The sequence below is a fragment of the Cupressus sempervirens genome, chromosome 6 (assembly GCF_028749045.1).
Source record: "Cupressus sempervirens isolate cs-2001-9-10 chromosome 6, ASM2874904v1, whole genome shotgun sequence".
NCBI classification, from domain to species: Eukaryota; Viridiplantae; Streptophyta; class Pinopsida; order Cupressales; family Cupressaceae; genus Cupressus; species Cupressus sempervirens.
Window position 1 is genome coordinate 663322017 of NC_143123.1, and position 22833 is coordinate 663344849.

General features: G+C 36.7%; 1 protein-coding gene and 1 long non-coding RNA gene across 3 annotated transcripts in view; one reads left to right on the top strand and one right to left on the bottom strand.

Annotated features, from left to right (window-relative positions):
* Positions 1–200: 200 nt before the first annotated feature.
* The window catches only part of LOC149553936 (uncharacterized), an 86329-nt gene continuing 63696 nt past the window's right edge, over positions 201–22833 (bottom strand). The window contains exon 3 of the long non-coding RNA XR_016353208.1: positions 201–760. This is a non-coding gene — a long non-coding RNA (uncharacterized LOC149553936). The remainder of the gene's footprint in view (positions 761–22833) is intronic.
* Positions 9178–22833, top strand: part of LOC149553937 (DNA repair metallo-beta-lactamase family protein) — a 77696-nt gene continuing 64040 nt past the window's right edge. Inside the window, exon 1 of one of the 2 annotated variants that reach the window (XM_089789271.1) lies at positions 9178–9756. In XM_089789271.1, the coding sequence (XP_089645397.1) occupies positions 9477–9756 (280 nt within the window). In that variant the 5' untranslated portion in view covers positions 9178–9476. The remainder of the gene's footprint in view (positions 9757–22833) is intronic. The other variant, XM_089789270.1, reaches the window with a different exon arrangement.

Genomic DNA, 22833 nt, shown 5'->3' on the forward strand with positions numbered 1-22833 from the left:
AATTTAGATTCACATAAAATAAAATAATAAATTAACTCTATCCTTACATATTACAAATGATCAAATAAAATTAATTACAAATTTTACACAAAATAAAATAACTTATATATAATAGAAAGTTCAAATTTGATATACTATTAACTAATAGAAACAACGTATAAACTAAAACTAAGTGAACAAATAAGAAAACAAGACTCAAATTTAATATAATTAATTTCCTAAATCACAAAAATACAAAACCAAACTAGCTACATGATGCATTCTATTACTAAGATTCTAATTTGGTTCTAACCAATACCTGGTCAATAGAGGGATTTTGTTGTGTTCAATTCCTCCTTGTATGGAGTGAAATATCTATACAATGTACTGATCTTATTTTTTATAGTCAATTGTTCATTCAAGCAATTGGCTTGGCTTATGGCTGAAAAAATTGAAGTACACCTCTATATAATTTGTAATTCCAAACTTCAATTTCTAGACTACATCCTTTGTTCTCAAACTTCTATTTCTAGACTCCTGGAATTTAAAGTTGGAGCATGTCCTATTGAGTTGAAGTCTAATCACATGCCATTCTTAGTGAAATTGGATATTCAAAATCAAAGATTGCATGAAGCAGATAACATCTTTCACAAGAACAATAATTCTCAAGGGAAAATCAGCTTAAACCAAGAAAATCAAGAGCTATTTGTGACCGCATTGGAGCATCATCTTCGAATCTCACAAGCGAACGAGGAGCACATTTGTAGTAGCCAACTCATCCCTGTAATCCATAAACCTTTAGAAACATGTAAAGTGTCTCAGTCTAGAAAGAAGAACAATAACACTTTCCCTTCCACCCCTTGGTATGACGAAGAGTGCAAGACAACAAAAAAAGAACTCAAAAAGGATGAATCGAACAAACAAAAGAAAATATCATACAAGCAGTTGATAAGAGTTAAAAAGGAGAGATATGTCACATCAAGAAGATAAGAACTAATCTCTCTAGGGAAGCACAATCCTAGGAGGTTTTGGAAAGAACTACAACAAAAGAAGCAACAAATTAGAAACAATATTACAAACAACCAATGGTTTGATTATGCAAAACTCCTTTATGAGAGAATCCAAGATAGAAATACACCTCCCAAAATTAGCACATCTATTGAACTTTTCTCAATAGAGGATATTAAGAAAGGAATTAAGAATCTAACAAGTAATAAAGCAGAGCATATTGATGGGTCACACGCTGAAATTTTTAAGTGGGGCATGGAACTTCTTGCTCTGCACATCTAGATATTTTCAACAAACTTAATCAAAATGACTTTCTAACAAGTTGGACCACCAGTGTGGTTATACCTCTACACAAGAGTGGAGATATCATCAATCCGTCTAACTACCGCATGATTATGGTTAATCCCCTTGGCAAATTATTTGGGGGCATGATAGAGCGCATAATCAATTGTTGGGCTGAGAAAGAAGAAAAGGGAGCAAAAGGACAAGTTGGGTTTACACCTAAATATTCTACAATTGACCATTGCATCACTCTTAGATACCTTAATGAGAAGGTTTGGGATATCCAAGGCAAATAAGCTTTTTGTTGTTTTGTGGATTTCAAAAAAGCTTTTGACACTGTCCCTAGAGACAAACTTTGGAAACCGATGGAGGAACTTCAAATTCCAAATGAGCTTAGAGTGGTCGTTCATAAACTTTATGAGAATGCTAAAGCTAGAATCAAAATGAGAGATGACATGTCAGAATGTTTTAGTAGAGATATTGGGGTTAAGTAGGGCTGCCATCTTTCACCTACCCTATTTGGCTTATATATTGATAAGTTGGAGGAATGGTTAAATAAAAATTTAGGAGAAGGAGTCCAACTTGCCAAATATGTAGTGAAGTTGTTTCTCTACGTGGATGATCTTATACTAATTGCACAAACAACCAAGGATCTAAGAGAACACTTGAAAATTTTAGAGAGCTTTTGCCACAAAGTTGGGATGCAAGTGAACACTAGCAAGACTAAAGCTATGGTGTTCTCTCTAAGAAAGAAACAACAACAAGTTGACTTCCAATTTGAAGGAAATACTCTTGATACTGTAGAAGAGTATAAAAACTTGGGCATAGACTTTAAAAACAAGCTCAATTGGGAAACTCGTAGAGCTAAGTAGACACAAGGGGGTTGAAGGGCTTCCTTTTTGCTGCAAAACATATGTAGATAGGCAAAGCTTTGAGATTGGAGAACCAAAAAGATTCTTTTTGGACTGCTAGTCACCCCTATTGTGTTATATGGGTGCAAGGTTTGGGGAGCAACCTATCCAACTATAAATGGAAGCAAATAGAAAGAATACAAAAGCACCTCATCACTGCTTACCTTAAAGTCAAATCAATCATACCATACAAGATCCTCTTGGTTGAAGCAGGGATGTTTGCGATGGAAACCTCTATGGTTATACGTCTATTAAGCTATTTAAACAAGGTGGAAAAAATGGACAAGCAATGATGACCCAAATTGGTGATTGAAGAGGGGCTAGGCCGAAGAAAGAAGATGTGGATGAAGCAAAATGGAAAATGGCTAATTATGTGAGACATTAACATACTGGAATGCCCCAACACCAAGGAAGTGATAAAAAGGTTTGTTAATTTGAACAAATTTCCACAATCATTCATAGTAGGATATATATTCTGGATTCAATTGTGTACCATGTTCTTTACATCAACATTTCGGATCACACTTAGTGATCCATCATCAGGATTCCACAATCATTGATAGTAGGATGCATATTCTAGATTCAATTGTGTACCATGTTTTTTGCATCAACGTTTCAGATTACACTCAGTGATCTAAAGCGGTCATGTGGACAAAACAATTAAAGAAGAAAAATACCCACTATGTGAAAGAGTTCAACCCCACATGGTGCCATGAGATTAAAGATTACCTTTGTGTAGATATGAAAGGTAAAAATAGGTTGCTAGTGGCGCAGTTACGAACGAGATCCCATCATTTACGGTGTGAGACAGGGAGGTGGATAGTGCCCAAGGAGAATTAGGAAAAAGAAAAAGCATCTGCTATAGTAAAGGATGTGTTGAAATAGAATGACATTTCATCTTTGAGTGTGCGGTCTACCAAGATATCTGGGAGCAGTTCGAAGACAATTTGAAGGAGGGCCAATTACACCATTTTTTGAGGAAATAAGACTACATTAAACAATAAGCTTCTTAAAACAAATTTATAACAAACAGACTGACATTAAAAAGAACATGAAAAGAATCCCATATGTTTGTTCGTCTCATAGACATCATTAAAATACCTTCATTCATTCATTCAAACATTTATATTAATTTAATAATACCAATCTCCAATGTGAAACAACATATGCCACCCATCGCTGGCCCCATTTCACATGAATCATCGCTAACCCCATTTCACATGAATCGTACAAAGTTGTAGGCAGCTCCCCACCTTTATCCACACTCTTTCAGGGAATAAGGAATAAGGAATAAGGAAGAATTAGCAATCAGGTAGGCAGCGCAGGCAAGCAGGCAGCGTGGGGAAATGTAGGCAACACAGGCAGGTTCTTCAGATGTCTTGGAAACATAGTGGAGCGTGTGCAGAATTGGAGGTCATGAACATAAGGCATTTGCAGCTCGTGAATAGAGGAGGTATTCATGATGGTAGGGCCAAGCTCGTGAACGACAGACTCTCTGCAGCAATGAAAGCGAAGGTAGGGCTTGCAGCAGCCAAGGTAGGGCCGACAACAATGACAATCAGTGCAAGGGCAGATTTGGTTTAGTTGGCAGTCTTGGCAACCAATGGGACCAGTCATCCAGTGCTAAAGGCTTTGCTATTACTAGTGGGTCCATATTTGCGAGCTTCCAGATGATGATTTTGTCTGCTATGGTGTTCCTCTCTTTCAGTGGGCTCCAATCTAGTTCCATTTGAAAACACTCCAATAAGCAGACAGGTAGATCCCAAGTACGCCTTTTCCCTTATTCTTACCTCTCACATTTCAGTCTGCACCTGTTCAAGCTTCCTTTATTACTTCTCCTGGCTTTGGTAAATTTACAATGGTAAAACAACATAAAGAATCTATAACAAGGCACCAGTGGGTACGATATGGTCCTCATGGAAGGAACAAATGAGGAAATCACAGAAACATCTGCAGAGAAGATACTTGTACAAGTATAATTCATTGATCAACCAAAGATAACAGAGGCACAACCAAAACTAGGTGGATCCACCTTGCAAAACACAGGATTTAACAATAACAGGGTGGCATAGAATTTGATAGTCAGGGCACCTGTTACAATAGAACAACAAACTAATCTGTGAGAAGCTACGAAACACAATGACATCTCTGGTAATAGTGGCTTGGTCTTGACATACGGGGATAGTTTAATGCACAGTAGCATCATGAAGTGGAATCAAGGGAGCTTCCTCATTCTTCCAGGATCCTCAGCCGAACACGCGAGTTCATTCAATCTTGGAGGGACAAATGATAATTTACCCACAAACACTTTGAGCTTCTCACAAGCTAGTGGACCACCCACAGGAGGAAACTACACCTATGTGAATGCCAAGCAATATAAAAGAATAATTAGGCGGAGAAAGATACGAAAGTTTAAAAATGCAAAAAGAGGGAAGTTAGCAGCTTTACTTCCGAAACCAATTCCACATACCTCAAACAGCGCAAGGGAGGGAGAAATAAATCTGAGGCTGACTGAAATCTCTAAAACAATTAAGTGGTTTGATAATATCAGAGATATTAACGGTAAAGGGAAGATGGATAATTCTCAGGTGATAGACACAGTGGAAGATGGGTTGCCAAATAATTACAACCCCACAAGGACACCTATGACGTGGTATCCAGACATCTTTGTGAACGATTTGATAGCTATGAAGGAAAGGGTGTGGGCACTTAAAGAGAGGAGCCAAATAGAAAGTATCACAATGAAAAGAGTTACTGAGGATAACTGAAAATTGGCAGCGGAGGTCAAGTCACTTAGAGAACAAATTTAAAAATTGCAATTTAATATGGAAAAAGGAGAGTATGAATTAATATTGTTAAAGAAAGAAGTAGGAGAAAAGAGGACAACAACAAGTACTACGGGAGAAGGAGAGACTACAGAAGGAGACAAAAACTCGCAAATGAAAAATATACAAGATGCCATGGCCAATATGGAAATAAAAGAGAATCAACTCAAAGAACAAATTGAAGAAGTTAGATCACGAGCTAACATAGTAAAAGGACCAACAAACACTCCTATTGACAACATAGAAAAATAAGTTCGGAGACAGATTAGAGACGAAAAAGAAAGAAATGAGAAAACAACAAATATCATCATCAAAGGGCTACGAGACTATGGAGAATAGGAGAAAACAACGGATTTAGTTAAAGACTTCTTTAAAGACCAATTAGACTAGCATGGAACAACCATACAAGCACAAAGAATCAGAAAATGGATTAGAGGAGGCAAAGACAGACATGTTAGAGTGACAATGAGGAATATAGGAGATAAAAATAACATTTTCAGCAAGAGGAAATTTCTTAGAGGCACACACATATATCTCAATGATGACCTCATCGTAACTCAGCAAGAAGGAGGAAGGAATGGGAAAAAGTGAAAACAACAAGAGAAAACGACAAGTGGGGATGGCTACAAAATGGCACAGCCCAAATCAGCGAGAAAATCACATGCAATAAATAGGAACTCAAGCCCACCCAGGAACATTTAACTATAGTTAGCTGGAACTGTAGAGGTTATCCTTGGAGAAGAAGACCTGGGTTAGGGCCGATAGCTAAAGATAATGACATCATTATGCTTACCAAGACTCATGAGCATGATGGATGTAGGGTTCCAGATTTTGAAGGGTATAAGAAGGTATCACTGTGGAATGAGAAGATAGATAATGGTAAGGGGCATGGAGGCATCACCGTTCTAATAAAAAAAACTTGGAGCAGATTTGTAAACTTAGAGAAAAAAGATGTAAACAAGCAGTATTTTTGGATAAAAATAATAGAGAATCAAATTTCTGCAAGGGTGGTTGTCTGTTACTTCGCCCCAAAAGGCTCAAAAATGTATAAAAAGCATATATTGGATTGAGAAAACTCGTTTGCTGCACTCAAAAAAGACATAGCAACCTTTAGCTATTTAGGGGAAATAATGATAATAGGGGATTTCAATGCTAGAACAACAAACAACCAAACTCTCAATCTTAAGGAGAGTTACAATGAAAGCAGACCTAGTTTGGCTTGAAGAAGAAGGGACACAAAAATGAGAAAGATCTTCACAGGATAGCATGGGAAAGATTAATCATTTTGGTGCTGAATTACTAGGCTTATGTTGCCTATATAACATGGTCATATGTAATGGTTTGGAAAAGTGGCCTAAATCAGGTGGAATCACATACAAAAGATACAATGGACAAAGTGTTGTTGATTATGTAATATGCTCGCAACAATATGTTGCAAAGATAATTAACTTTGAGATAGAGGATTGCCCCATGGAGCTAAAATCTGATCATAACCCCATCTTGATAAGGGTGGCCACTCACTTTAAAGATCAACATATTCTCCCAAAACCTTTACAAAAGAGGAAGACGATTCCGATTGGCAAAGTTTTAATGACACAAGAAAACCATGCTACTTTCCAAAACTCTCTTTTGTGGTTGTCTAGGGTTTTGGGAAACCATCCCGAGCCTGATAAACAACATTTCATGGACAAGGATAATCTTGTTCTTACTATCATTAAAGCATTGGAGGAGTGTAAAAGATCTAGGGTCACAAGAGAAGCCAAGAACACTTTTTCGACCAATCTGTGGTTTGACGAGGAATGTAAAACAACAAAAAGAAATTGGAAAAAGAACATAAATAGAGAAAGTAGAAAGGAGTATGATCAGCTGATTAAAAAGAAGAAAGAAGAGTATGTAAACAAGAGAAGAATCGAGTTGATTAATCTTGGTAAAAACAACCCCATAAAGTTTTGGAAAGAGCTTCAGTAGAGAAAAACTCAGATAGAGAACAATATAACATGAACCAAATGGCTGGAATATGCCAAGACTCTTATGAGTGTGATCTAGGAGAACGTAGAACCATGGAAATAGAGACTACATGGGAGTTATTTAGTGAAAAAGGATATTATTCAAGGCATAAGGAGGTTAGCTGTTGGTAAAGCGCAAGATATAGATGGGTTTCAAGCTGAATACTTAAAATGGGGTGTTGAAACCCTCACACCGCACATCACTAAAATTTTCAACAGTGTCAATAGAGAAGGTTTCCCTGTAAAATGGACAACAAGTGTGGTGATCCCACTCCACAAAAGTGGAGATATAAACAATCCTTCTAATTATCGAACCATCATGATCAATCCACTATTTGGCAAGTTATTTGGTAGCTTGGTAGAACAAAAATTCAGCAACTGGGCTGAAACAGAAGGCAAACATGCAAAAGGGCAAGCAGGCTTTAGACCGAAACACTCTACTATAGATCACGACATCACTCTTAGACACTTGATTGAGAAAGTTTGGGACACTCCGGGGAACGAGGCTTTTTGTTGTTTCGTGGACTTAAAAAAAGCATTCGACACAGTGCCACGTAATAAATTATGGGATAGCATGGAAGAGTTGGAAGTTCCTAAAGAACTTAGGTCAGCGGTTTACAGATTATATGAGTAGGTCAAAGCTAAAATTAGAACGACAGAAGGGCTATCAAAAGATTTTGACAGCAACATCGGGGTTAAGCAAGGGTGTCCTCTATCTCCAACATTATTCGGGCTCTATATTGACAAGTTAGAAGAGTGGATAAACAAGACTAATGGTGAGGGGGTGCAGCTGGCCCACTCTGTGATAAGATTGCTCTTATATGCAGATGATCTCATAATTCTTGCTAGAATAGCTAAGGGTTTGAAAGAGCACTTGATAGCACTAGAATTTTTTTTTCATGAAGCAGGAATGCAAGTTAACACTAGCAAAACCAAAATTATGATCTTCTCCCTGAAGAATAATAGGGGCATACAAGATGAGTTTCTATTTGAAAATAGCCCACTTGAGATTGTGGAAGAGTACAAATACTTGGGCATCGATTTTCATAACAAACTCAATTGGGATACTTGCAGATCAAAAAAGATCCAAGGGGGCTAGAAGGCATTATACTCTTTACAAAACAAGTGCAGGAACACAAAATTATGGGATTGGACAACCATGAAAACTCTTTTTGGTTTGCTGGTCACTCCGGTTATTCTATACGGATGTGAAGTGTGGGGAGGTAGTATGTTCGAACAAAAATAGCGGCAAGTAGAAAGAATTCAAAAACACTTCATCACATGCAATCTTAAAGTCAAGACCACAGTTCCGTATGAGATCCTTTTGGCGGAGGTGGGTTCCTTTCCATTAGAAGCCGTTGCTTTGGTCCAGATGATAAGCTATTTAAAGAAAACCCAAGGTCTGGAAACACATCGTTGGCCCAAGCTGATCATAGAGGAAAAACTTGTGAGGTGGAAAAGCACATGGATGAAGCAAAATGACAAATGGATGCAAAAATGAGATATCAACATCCAAACTTGCCCGGATAACATTATAGAAATAAATAAGTTTGTCGATGGAAAATTTTGCAATATTCTGTGGACAAGACACATAGGGCGAAAAAAATCTTATTACATTAAAGAATTTAATCCCACTTCTAGTCATGATGAAAAGGCCTATATAAGAGCACCTATTAACTGAAAAGCAAAAATGTTGATGGCACAACTTAGAACTAGTTAACATCAACTGCGATGTGAAATTGGTCGATGGCAAGTTCCAAAGGAAGAGTGAGCAGACAGAACATGTTTATTTTGTAATATGGGAACAATTAAGACAGAGCAACACTTTGTCAAGGAGTGCCTGACTTACAATAACATTAGATCTGGTTATACAAAAATACTGCAGAACAAGGACGTCAACTATTTATTCGAAGAAGATCAAGTGAAGAGAGCAGCGAATTTAATTACCAAACTCCAAAAAAGGAGAGACAAGTTAACCAAAATTTTACAACTCACTAGTTTCGCTCCTGACTCGGTAGGGTGATTGTATGGGTCCCATAGACTACTTTAGTATCGTGAAAGTAATTAAAATCTATCATATCATATCATATCATTTCATTTTTAAATTTTTTTAAATTTTTTTTGGGACTCGAAAATCACTATCATTCACCTTTTTCTGAGTTTCATTTACCGTCTACTGAAAATAAAATTCTGACCTCAACTTTCGGAAGGCTGAAGATTTCGGGGGACGACGTGACGATTCCGGTCACTCGCCCCGTTAATAGCCTATCGGCTAGATGAATGAATTACGAATTAAAGCGCCAAAAACACCAGCCCGCCAATTTTCTCTGGGGTCGTAGACACACTGAAAGCCTGAAGCTTAATGGGGAAATGGCGGTATAAGCGGACTACAAATATGCAATTCCGCCAATATAGTTTGCTTTAACAGGCTCTTCTTATCTGTGTCCAATTTTGAAGATGCGAATATGGAGCCAGGGTTAATAGCAGTGGATGAATGGAAGAGTAACAGAGAAGCGTACTTTCTGACCCACTTGCACGCAGATCACATCAACGGCCTTTCTCCTAAATGGCGAAGAGGTCCTCTTTATTGTTCCGCTATAACCGCATCCCTTCTCCTCATAAAGTTCCCAGCATTTGACACAACACTAGTACACATTCTAGAGGTGGGAACGCCTTCCCTCATATCTCTTGTTTCTGTTGAAATGCTACTGGAAGTCACCCCAATCGAAGCTCATCACTGCCCAGGCAAGCTTACTCATGAGCTGTTTTCTTCTCTATGGGAAATTTATGGAATATTCTTCAGCACTTAGTTTTTCTTTTCTTTTTTCCTTTTCAATCAGTAAATTGTATTAAGCATTGAAATTTATAAGCATATGCCATAATAATTCTTTGGTAAAATGGATGACATTCATTTGATAAAAGCCAAGCATAAGATTTAACATGTTAACATATCAACATTACAGACATACTTTTAGGAAGGGGCCTACCCCTCTTTCCAATGATTGTTTCTCAAGAATCATTGACTGGAACCTAGAGCCTTCTGACGACTATACTAGTAATGCTGCTTCCTTTGTGCTTTGGGGCATGGCTTGTTTTTTTGGTAATACCTTCCATTCAGTAACGCTCCCGGGTTAGTGCTTTGTGGTTTGGTTATGTTTTCTTGCAAGACCTTCCATTGAGTGCCCGTGTTTCGAAGTGTGGCTCGTTTTCTTGCCACACTCTCCATTAAGATATGCTTGTAGATATGGGGTCTTCATGTTCTACTAGCAGTTAAGCTTGGGATCCTTCTTTTGCATGGTAGGATACCCAAACCACCAAGTTACTTATTCCTTTATAGTTCAGAGTGTAGATTGTTCTTCCAATGCTGCTGTTGAGTGATACATGCTTGCCTGAGGCTTTTAGTCTGATGTTGATGCTAGATTATTTTCCATGGTTGAGCTACAACTTGAAACCAGAACCTCTTGCTTGCCTGCTGAGGATGCCTTACTAGTGAGCTGTTAGCCCATTTGTGGTCTATAGTATCAATTGTTGTTCTTTGTGCTTTGAGCTCCTAGTCTACCTTTGATACTATACTGTTTTCAAAAGGTTATGTCAGGTTTGGAACCAGATTCTCTCATTTTCGTTCAAGGGTGTTTTATACTTTCCTAATAGTTCTTTTGTTGTTGAGATTACATGTCGTTCTTCACAATAAGTCACATTTTTGTATGGGACCTTTAGGCTGACACATGCTATGATAGTTTCTATGGAAATAGTAGTTTTTGAACTGAGGATTTTTCCACGACCATGCTTGGAAGATTGGAGTGTTCCATCACTTGAGCTATTGGCTCCTTTGTTCTTTAGGGTTTGCCTTATTTTATTCAACACCAGCAAAAGCAAGGGAAACAAACCTTCCATAATTCATCATTAAAATTAGTAACTCCTTCCTTATCTTCTTTAACACTGTCCAAATTGCAAGCAATTTTACAGCTTTAATTGAAAAAATCTTCTTGGATTAGTAAGTATAAAAAAGGTGCCCCCTCTTGAAAATCAGAAGTTTCATAAACAAAGTTGCACTTTGGCAACCACAATAACAGTTCAGAAACTATTTTATGACCTTATATTAGCCACATGTATCACTTAACATCTTGCTGAGGTTTCTTGTTCAGTTTTTCAATAAACTGCTGTAAATTGCCCCCAATTTGCATACTTTTTTTTTTTGGTATGGTTGTCACACCAAATCTGACAAAAACCATCTAGCATGTCTTTGGAAAGATCTTAAATTCTATTAGAAGGTTCTCAAATTGCCCCAAGCAGTGAGACAATGTCCAAGATAGATTATTTAGATTTAAATGGAAAGTTCAATTTTGAGTTACTAGGTTTGCCCCTTGCTGCCCGGATTTGGCTCCGGGTCCTCGTGGGGTCCGGATTTGCATCTGGGTTCGCTAGGGGTCTAGGCAGGGTCCTTATTTTAGACTTTGGGTTTTGCTTGGGTCCATGGTGGAGCGAACACGGGTGAACCCACAACAAATCCTGGAGGACCTGGGGTAGTAGGGTCCGAAATGTGAAACAAAGCAACTTTAACGAGTGTTTTTAATTTTTTTTTATGTAACCCTAAAACTAACCTAATAAAAAATATTTTACTCATCTAATCTCTCATGTTGAGGAGGAGGATGATGATATAGCAACATCTGGGACTAGTGGAATCGGTTTGGGTTCCAATAATGAGGATCTAGATATAATTGCAGCTAGGGATGAAGCTATTGATCCCTATTTTTTTTGATGACCCGTTTGACCCTTGAAGGGCATTTGATACTATGATCATTTATAAACTACTAAACACTTGTTATTTATCATTAAATTTCAAACTTTATTATTTGATGAACTAGTCTATCATTTGCAATTTAGTAATTCAATGTACGATTTTCTTTACAATCATGAAGATAGATTAATGAGCAAGTATTTAATGTTTATTGTTGACATTTGGCATTGATCAATGATCAAGCAACATATATTCATACTGTGAAATGTATATTCATATTGTGAAATGACTTAGTTTTGCAATTATGCACAATTCTCTTTTTTCTTGTGTACATACATACATGCATGCAGGCATGCATCCATCCATCCATATATACATAGATACATACACCCACGAACCCAAGTGAGATTTTTTTTTGCTTGAACTTATGAACTTGAAATTGAACTTGAATTTGTTCGTGAACACGAATCCATAACTAATTTCAACTTACTGTTAGTTTCAAATTACATGCCTACTTCACAAGCTAAACTATAGGAAAGGAGAGGAATCTTCCATGATGAGTTTTGTCTTACTCTACTTGCAATTAATAAAAAATATATAGGCTATATCAACAACAAGAACGCACAGATTCTCTTTTGAAGTTGAATGTTGTATTTAAAAAAAAAATAGTTTTCTTTTATTGATGGGGTGATTGACAATCAAAAGAAAGGGTGTCAACTGAATTGGAATTTCCATGAATTGGTTTTTTAAATTTGAATTTTTTGTAGTGACATAGTTGGTTGGGAATGGTTTCCTCTTGAGGTATTTGAATGGTGGTTACATGATGCCACGAGAATCCAAAGGTACCCCTACTGGAGGTAATATGGATCCAGTAAACAAACACACAGTGGAAAATGAACAAGAGGAACGATATTTAGATCCAGAGAGACAAAATTTCATATATTTGAATCAAGAAGTTTACATCCAACATGCCTGATTGTATGGCCTTCCAGGTTATGACCATTACAAAGAAGAATACATCTTTCAAAGAAGAACATATCTCCAAACTCAGATGCAAACTTCTACCTCCAAGCTACTCCACGCTAAGACTCCTACTGCATCTCCATCTTTGAATAATAATGCCTAAGACAATACCCATGGCCCCTTTAAATAATTGCACAACCACAAGTAGGCCTGTTAGAAATTACCAACTAAATAAAACCTTACATTAAATGCATAACCAAGCCACAAGTCGGCTCACAACAAATATTAAATGCAAATACCAAATTAAATACGTGCAAAGTTGGCTCAAATTGGAACCAGACACAGACAACTTGGTCGAAGAAGAACCAAGGCAAATACTGGCACTTAGCAATGCTCGACACATACACGAACTTGACACCAACAGGCACTCGGCACCAATAGGCACTCAACACATACTAAGAACTCAACACCAACTAAGAACTCGGCAACAACTGAGAACTTAACACTAACTAAGAAGTTGACAACAACTAAGAACTTGACACCAACAGGAAACTCGGTCGAAACTGCAAGCTCGGTTGATACATGAACTAGGTCAAAACTATCACTCGGCAACCATAGCTTGAAAAGAGTAGGAAAGTTAAGAAACCAAGGATGCCCCTACATCAGTCTACCAGGGTAAATAGAAAAGACCTTAGATGCTACTGCATCATTACAAAGGTGGCAAGGCATTCTTCTAGCAAGATTTATGAGTGTTGGATTTGCTAGAAGACTTAAAATTAGCAACAAAGAGTTTTATTATGAAAAAAAATTAGCAACAATTGTGGTGGAAGGAGATTTGGTATTGGTTGTCCATAAAATATATGGGTAACACTTAAAGTTGGAAAATATATAGTATTCTTAAAGAGGTGTTTGATTTGGTGCTTAAGTTTGAATTGATGGAATAACAACACTGTTTTGGGGCAGTAGATCTTTTGGTGAATATTGGTTCAATCAATATTCTTATTGTAACTGTACGTGATGATATAGAAGGGCCTAATATCACTTTTGACTTTGGATGGCAAAAAACCTAGCCCATGCATGCGAGGCTTGAGAAATATTGGAATTTTTTTTTCTTTTCAAGATCCTCTATTTTGAGTGTGGAACCCTAAAGTTATCTATGGTGCTATTATAAAAAGTTATTGTTGATGGCCTAAATATTTGTTTAGGATAATGCACTATGCATAACTAAGCATAAAAAACTTCATAGATGTGGGATCTGTATGTCAACCTTTAGTATTATAAAGTTGACTCTATTAATTCTAGTCAAAACTAATTGCAAGGAGGAAAAGGAAATTGCTATAAGAAAGTAAATAACATGAACTGAAAGATTCATGTCAAATATAGATTTCCCTTTTCAATCAAAACAAAGCTTTGCAATTCATGGTGTAGTAATGAAGAGAAATATGAACAACAAAACAGATATGCATCAAACTACTTTATGCACATAATTTAGAATTTCAAGAACATGCTTAGATTATGGTTTTGATAGTATTGAACATTGACATACAATTTTTACTATCTCTAGACAATATCACAGGGGTTTTCTTGTTTAATTATGAAAGATAGGAGAAAATGTGTGACATACAAGGATCAATCGCTCATTTACATGAAATAGGTTCTTAATTGATAGGTCACTATATATTGCAAAATATAGTAGTGCATAGGCTGTCCCCAGTTAGGTGAATTGTCAAGTTGTGGGCAACACAGATAGAGGTGGTTGCGCATGAATGCAATATGGTATGAACAAGCTAAAATTTGAAATTGATGAATCAATATTCTCATTTGATGCATATCTTGTGCATAGAATTGCTTGGGATGTTGAGAAGAGGCTATGGACATTGAATTTGAGCTGTGAAGTAGTAGTATTGTTGATAAATGCCAAGAAAGAGCTTTGCACCTTGCAGACAACCATGTAGGATATATAGTGACAAGATCAAATGGTAATCAATAATGTTTCTGGTATTTAATTGTGTAAAAGTTTTTAATCAATGTTTTGGATCACACTCTGTGATCCATCATCAGGATAGCAGCTGCAAAAAGCTCATGAAAATGTGATCACATTTTGCAGCTGCAAAAAGCTCATGAAAATTTCACGAGCTTTTTGCAGCTGCTATCCTGATGATGGATCATAGGGTGTGATCCAAAACGTTAATTAAAAAATTTTACACAATCAAATACCAGAAACATTATTGATCACTATTATGGATTGTGGAAAACTGATTTTCTTAAGATATATGGTTTGTGTTTCTCCCTTGTGAATGATTTTCACCTTTTCACTTGAACTCTTTGCAACATACAACATGGTCCATGAACAAAACAAAACAAAAGGACCAGATTGGTGGTGTGCATTGGTGATAAAAGATAAACAATGAAAAGCTACAAAACTCAAAGAAAGATATGCTCCATTGAAGTTACAATCCAGCAAGAGCCAAATTTGAACAAGTCAAAAAAATCTATTGCTTGTAGTGAATTTTTCAACATAGTTATTGTTCTTTATAGAAACAATTAGTCATTGTTTATATTGCGATACTTTTTAAACTATAAATAATTATATTCAACCTTTGAATTCGAGAGAAACCATTCATCAATCCATTTGGGATGAGAGCTAGCACTGAGCAGATTTTTGACCATTTTTCTAATTATTTGGAGAAGATATAGTAGGACACTATGTCTTCTCACATGCTAACATGTTTTTTCTTGAGTTGATTCTATTTTTCATTTTTGTGTTGGTGAATGTTTTAGTTGCTTTTACCTTTGTACTTCTTTGAGAGATTTGGAAAATACTGTAATGGTTCTTCTATTTTTAGGTTTCTTAGTAAAGAAGGGAAATGTATTGCTCCTTATATTGTGCTTATTTTTGATATGTGATTGTGGAATAACTTTGTTGTAGTAAAACTTGGGGACACCAACTCGATCCAAAACCTAGGAGTACCTGGTGCAGGGATGTCTTTGGGACGAGTACTTGGCGTAGCCAAGTACCCTCACTATCGCCCAAGTGTCACCACATCGCTTGGGTACTTTGGGACTTTAGGGGTACTTGGGTGCTTTATCTACTCTATCAAGAGGAACAAACTTACCTCAGATTGTGTGCTTTTGGTGTTTTGATGCGAGTTTAATTCCACTAGAACTTGTAGAATTAAATATCCAATGTTTTGAGGTGAAACATCAACTACTCAATCCTCTCTTGATATAAGGTCATCTCTCATGCTAAGCTTGCAATGTAAGAGCATGAAATGACCTTAAGGTTCCTAATCGTGGACCTCATTTAGTTTTATGATGTGATATGCTAGTAATCACAAAGGGACTTACACTATTCATTCAATAGATATCAATTCTTTCTCTTATAGATTTGGCTTTACAACGTGTAGTGAAAACACGATTATGATCTTCAAATCTTATATAACTCAAACTTAAATTGGCTAACTTCTACTCCTAACTGTAAATGTAAGGAAAGGATGACTTGGACTCTACTAGATGTAATCTTGCCAATGACTCCACCCACTTGGTGCAATCTTCTAAGAAACACTCAAATGGTTTTCAAATCAATAAATATGCTCTCCAATCCCATCAAATAGATGTAAACTAAAGATTCAACACCAATCGAAGTTAATTGCATTCAATCATTGACTCACCACACAAGCCACTCTTACCATCAACAAGAGGCTAGTGGCCAAAATTTGTTTGAGTCAAGCAAATAACCATCCACAACAACTTTGATTCAACTAAACTACTCCAATATGAAAATATATCTATTCCAAGTGAAAAGATTGAGGTAACCATGTGACCCTTCAAAGCAATATTAAGAATCCACCATTAAAAACCAACAATGAATTATCAAATACTTTGACAAGCATTATAGCGACAACTTCATCAAGTCTCTCCCTTAGCTAACCTATTCTACTCTTCTATACTAATAGCTCTCTCCTATAGTAATCTATTAAGCTCATGAATTACGAATGAGAAGGCCTCAACCTTTTATAGTAGTTCCATTACAATGAAGGGCCAAGATTGATCCAAGTTCAAGGGCTAAGATTTAATCCTACAAACCCCATTTAAGGTTGCCAAACCTATAACCAGTTACACGAGGGCACCGATTCATGGGTCAATAAGAAAATTACAAAGATTTTTCCAACCAATGAAAAATTGGGACACTTGGCATGATTTGATTGATTGTGCTTGGAATTGGAATTTTCTTATTGGAGGAGACAACCAATTGTCACCTCATCATCTTTATCTCATGTTTGGAGTCTTGGCTTGAGAAGATGTTTGTTAAAATTGTAAAAGTATCTCTCAACATTTGAGATTTTCTCCATCATATGAAATTTCCTCATGGAATTGACTTGAATCACTTGCATCTTCATGAACCCATGAACTTGATCTTTCTTGATTCTCCTTGAATATGTCCTCATGTAGCGAGATCTCTAGTGCTTTCCTAAATTTTTTCTTGATTTGAATTTGAATTTGTTGGTTGATAGCTTGAACATTAATCTTTCCTTTTACCTTGAGTCCACGGGCTTGAGCCATCTTCTTGTAGCATCTAGTTGGTTCTCCTCTTGAATTCGCAAGCTCATCCTTGACATCATCTCCTTCTTTTTCCTTGCAAAATATAAAAGAAGGCTTCATTAAGTTGGTGAAAGAAAGCTAAAAATAAAATCATATCAATAATGAACAAAATCGATTTCTCTTATTCAAGGTTAAGCCTTTCTATCTTCTTGCAATGATCAATGTCTCGGTTATTTGTAGATTGGAAGAAAAAGTTCATGGGTGAAAATCTTAAGGCAAGAGGACTTCCATCGTGGGAATCCTCTGGAGAGAGGATTTCCATGAAATATGATAAATAATCATCCTAATTTCAGTTACTTAGCATTAAAGTTTCTTTTTTCTACAACTCTCCTATTTACTCATTTGATCTATCTTTCATTTTGCATGAGGAAAATAAGGCTAAAAGGAAAGGGGGAAATTCCAAGTTGAGAGGATTATTGTGGTGGGAATCCCTTGGTCAGAGAGGATTCCCACTAAACATGATTTAGCTTCCCCTTCAATAATTTCCAACACTTCCCTTATTATCAATTAATTTTGCCTCAACTCATCAATCTTGACCTCTAATACTTGCTTAGAGCAAGAAAGTTTTGGTTTGAGAGGATTAACGTGGTGGAAATCCTCTGGAGAGAAGATTTCCATAAAACATGATTTATCCTTTTCTTTGAATTATTTCTAACCATTATCTTGTTATCATTAAATATCTTCTCAAGCGGCATCCTTCATCTCAAACTCTTATTTAGATTTTAAAAAATGGAAGTGGTGGAATTCTTGACATGGGAGGAATCCGCAGGTGGAAATCCTAAGCTTAGAGGATTTCCACCAAGTTAACTTTGCGCTATGTTGTCTTATCTCTTTCCAAAACTTCATCGTTGTCAATCAATTTCACTTCAACTCAACATCCTTAACCTCTAACACTTGCTTGAAATCCATTTTGGTGCAAAGTGAAAAGGGGGAAATTTGGGTTTGAGAGGATTACTGTGGTGGGAATCATTTGGTCGAAGGATTTCCACCAAACATGATTTCCTTGAAATGCCATTACCAAAACTTATCCGATTTCAACCTCTCCATGACAACTTCTTGCTCCATTTTCCCTCTTGATATTGATGTCTTATACCTAATTTGAGTGCCTTGGAAGGGTAGTGAAGTTTTGAGCTTGGGAGGATTAATACGGTGAGAATCCTTTGAAGAGAGTATTTCCACCAAATGTGAATTTGCCACTTAGACTCCCCAAAACTTGTCATTTCACACCCCTCATGTTATTCATTTTCAAGTTGCCACACTTTAACATGATTTTGGATCAATTTTGAGTTGATGGGGATAAGGCTTGAAATCCTAAGGAGAGAGGATTTCCACGGTGGGAATCCTCTGGTCAGAGGATTTCCACCAAGTTCATAATTGTAGCAGTTATGCTTAGGAAAATTACCATTCTTCCTTATCTTCATCATTTTAACATTGCATCAATCAGCTTGTTGGCTTAGCAAGGATCCCTCACAACCAAGTTTGCACATCCTTTTGTCCTAAGGTGAAATTTTGAGATATTGGGGAGAAATTATAGCTGGTGGAAATCCTTGAGTTAGAGGATTTCTTCGAGGGAAATTAGAGGATTTCCACCACTTTCCAAATTCGCTCACAATCCTTCTCCCATCTCCCAAGCATGCAAACCTTTCTTACTTAGACTAAAACTCTACCCTTCCACTAGGACTTAGGCTATGAAAATATCTCAAAAGGGCATCAAAACCCTTATACAAACCCCCAAAAAATATTACTTCCTAGCAGGCCAAAATTGTTCAAACTCACTCTTGGACTTGGAAATTGAAAAATGTTGCCAACCAAACTACCTAAGACACCAATTCCTACTTGCTAAAGCAAAATGAGGGTTCCCCATTTGTAATGGGGCGACGGTGTGAAAACTCCACATCTAGCACCCACCCAAAGAAATGTTCCTAAAAATTTCATGGATAAAACTTGTGCGCAACTAAGAACCTTCGATCAACTCCTCTTCCACCTATCAAACAACTAGGAAATGCACTCAAAATGGAAGAAACCATGTGTTGGGCTAAACGCCTTCATCCTCATTTACACATATGTGTGTAAGTGTATTCATTCCTCACTCGACAAGAACCCAAAAAACCTCTTAGATCTATTGGACTTAAGTATTTTGATATCCTTACTCCAAAAGCATCCTAGATAGAGCCTCACTGCTAGTCAGGTGTCCATAGCCCCGGCAAGTTTATCGTTGTGGTTAACCACAAACATTGCTCTTACCTTTAGTGACTTTATTTAGTAGTATCGATAGACATATTTGCACATCCCTTCTTCTTTTTTGCTTTCTTTTGTTTCTTTTGATATTGCATTTTTTCCCCTCTCTTTTCAATCTTTTGTTTAGCTTACGAGCAATGAATCTCATAGAGGGTTTGGAAAACCACAATGACATTGAAGGAGGTGTTTGATTTTTACCAATCCCAATTTCACCTCGTGAACTCTCAATGAACTCAGAGCAATTAAGTGTGAGTAAAATGTAGTAACCGAAATAGTTGGATGCCTTAGACACAACGAATGAATTCACTCCAAATTCAATGCAAATCTTTTTCGAAAGATAAATCCATTAGGAACCTAATTTCCAATTCAAGGAACATGACAAAGAGATATCCAGGAAATATACTTAACAAATCCATTGGGAGAAACACCAGTTTGTGTTGTCTAACACCTTGCCTTTTGTTGGCATAATTGATTAATGATGATGATTAAGGAGTTTGTTGTTGTAGAGATGTTTTATGATGAGTTGATGAAGATTGGAACAAGATTTGATGACAGGCAAATCAATTATTTGGTTGGCATCGGTGCCAACTATTTGACCAAGTGTTTTAGCATGTTACTGCATATTCATTGGAGCAAAGGATGAGTTGCAGTCAGAAAGTGTTGCTATTGCACATGACGACTAAGTGATGTCTCACGATGCTAAGTCTATGATATCACACATCTATGTGAAGAATTGAGTAAGTTATGTATGATGGAATCAAACCAAGTATCTATTAAGACAATCAATGATGAAGAGTTAATTGATTTGATTACAACTTTTAATCTGTAAAGAATTAGTTGGACTGATCATGGGATATGGTTGATTATGATGTTAACATGACGAGGTTAAGATAACACCTTAAAATGTTTATAGGTAAAGGTATTTTGGTGATGATGAAGTGATGCTAATAGGAACAAGTGAACTAGACAGGAAAATAGGTAAACAAGAGCGAACATGTGAACTGGATGAACATGTAGAAAGGATGAACAATTGAACAAGAGAATGTTGAACAGGTAAACAAAGAATAGTTTGTAAATATTTGAGTAATCATAAGTGAATTGTTATTGGGATTGTTGATGATTCTCGAAGAGTTAGAAGGTATATGTGTGATTTGTGGAAGGAATTGATTACACATTGATTGAGGTAATACGTTGGAGGAAGATTCTTCAAAAATTTTCTATATGGTCAAAATGTCTTAGGGGGTTAGAATGATTTCCAAGGCACAGATCGAATGAGAGCTGACGTGGTCGTGAGAAAGTAAAGAATGGATGGTTAGATGTAATTTATGATTTTTGAATTAATTTGGATCGTTGGATTTAGGTTTTGTTAAGGCAATGGAATGGATTTCTACTTAAAGGTAAAGAAAGAAGAACCTAGTTATTGATTGCAGTGGAATGTGGAGTTGGAGAAGGTTGCGATCATAGAGGAAGTTATAGAAGTGAGTGTTATCAAGCCAGAGTACAGAGTCTGGTATGCTGTTGAGTTATAGTGCATAATTGGATATGATCTAGCAGAGGTAGTGCAATTTATAGAACATCTTCTATTTGTTACTCTTTAACAATTATAGTAGAAAAATCTCTTAATTGGGTGGATCTTAACCGGTCCTATTGTAAAATCCTCTAACTGGGCAGCATTCTAAAGAATGTTCAAAATCCTCTAATCGGGTTACTCCTAGTAGGGTAAAGACTTTAACATGTCTTGAGGTAAATCCCTTAACAGGGTGGCATTTAACATTGCTTTTGTAATCCTTAATTGGGCAAGCTTCTAACAAAGCGTATTCCAGAAGATGACACTATTTGTGAGCATCATTCGCACACCTTGGTTTCCACCCCAGTTTGGTTTCAATGAGATGTATTCGGTGTCAAATTTGTGTGGATGATTTTTAGGTTTTGCATGATACGTAAAGTTGATATTATCTATTGTGTTGATTGGTTGTTTAAGAGTTTGATTATCAGTTTGATTGGGTGTAAGTTTAAGTTTGAATTGGTGATTACTGATTCACCCCCCCTCTCAATAGTCATTACTATATTAACACCTTTCTCACAGATCTGGATCCCTCTAGCTAAAATAACCAAGCATGCAACTAAACTACGAGAGGCTAGACAACTAAAGGAATCAACTACTAAACTACTTGAGTCAAATGACTCAAAGCAAACCTATAGATTGACTCTCTAAAGAAAACTAAGCTAAGAAACTATTCGAGCCATTCAAACAAATCTCAAGTGAATTGACCCAAGGCAAATTAACTTCTTGACTTGACAAGGAAACAATTGTTCTAACCAATGGAAACAAATCTACCCTAAACCTCTTGAACTAAGTGGTTTGAGACAAACCTACTCTAACTATGTACAAGAATCTTGAAGGGATGACACGAACCAAACTAATATATACACTTGATTTGACATGGTTTCTCAAGATGTTCAAGAGTAGCAAGGCTTGGGTAAGGCTTCCCAGTTTGGTGTTTTTATCCTTGTACTCTGAAAAAATGTTTATTACCCCAATTTCAAACTCAGGAAAATTATCATGCATGATCAACAGTTGAGGCAATTCATGTGGTCCATGGTCAATCCAAATGCAACTTTTCTTTCCTAAGCCTCCATAATCAAAATAATAAATTTCAAAAAATTCAACATTAGAAGCAAGGAAAACAACAATTTGGTGTGTCTCGAGTGGTAATTCATGTTGAAATCCTTGTTGATCATTCACGACATGGACTTTGCCTAGGCCTACCAAAGACTCCAAGGGGACATGAGAACACTTTTGTGGTTGTTTGCAGGGTTATCAAAATGGCTAATTTCATTCCATGCAGGTCTAGCTATGATGCTTCTTACATTGCAAGTCTCTTTTTCAGAAGGGTTGTTAGAATACACGATCTTCCAATGAACACTGTCATAGATAGGGATTCCATGTTTGTAGGGCACTTTTGGCATACCTTGTGGAAAAAGTTGGGAACACAATTATCTTACACATCAACTTGTCATCCCCAAACAGATGGACAAACAAAGGTGGTTAACAGGTTATTGGAAATTTGTTAAGGTGTCTCACAAGACAACATAGGTAGAGTTGGGATGTGGTGATCAGTCAAGAAGGATTTGCTTACAATGACTCCATGAATAGGAGTACAAGGAAGAGTCCTTTTGAGATTGTACATGGTTTGCATCTTAGGGGAGTTATGGAGTTGAGGGATTTGCATGAGGTAGATAGAAGGAGTGCACAAGGGGAAGATTTTGTGGCAACCATG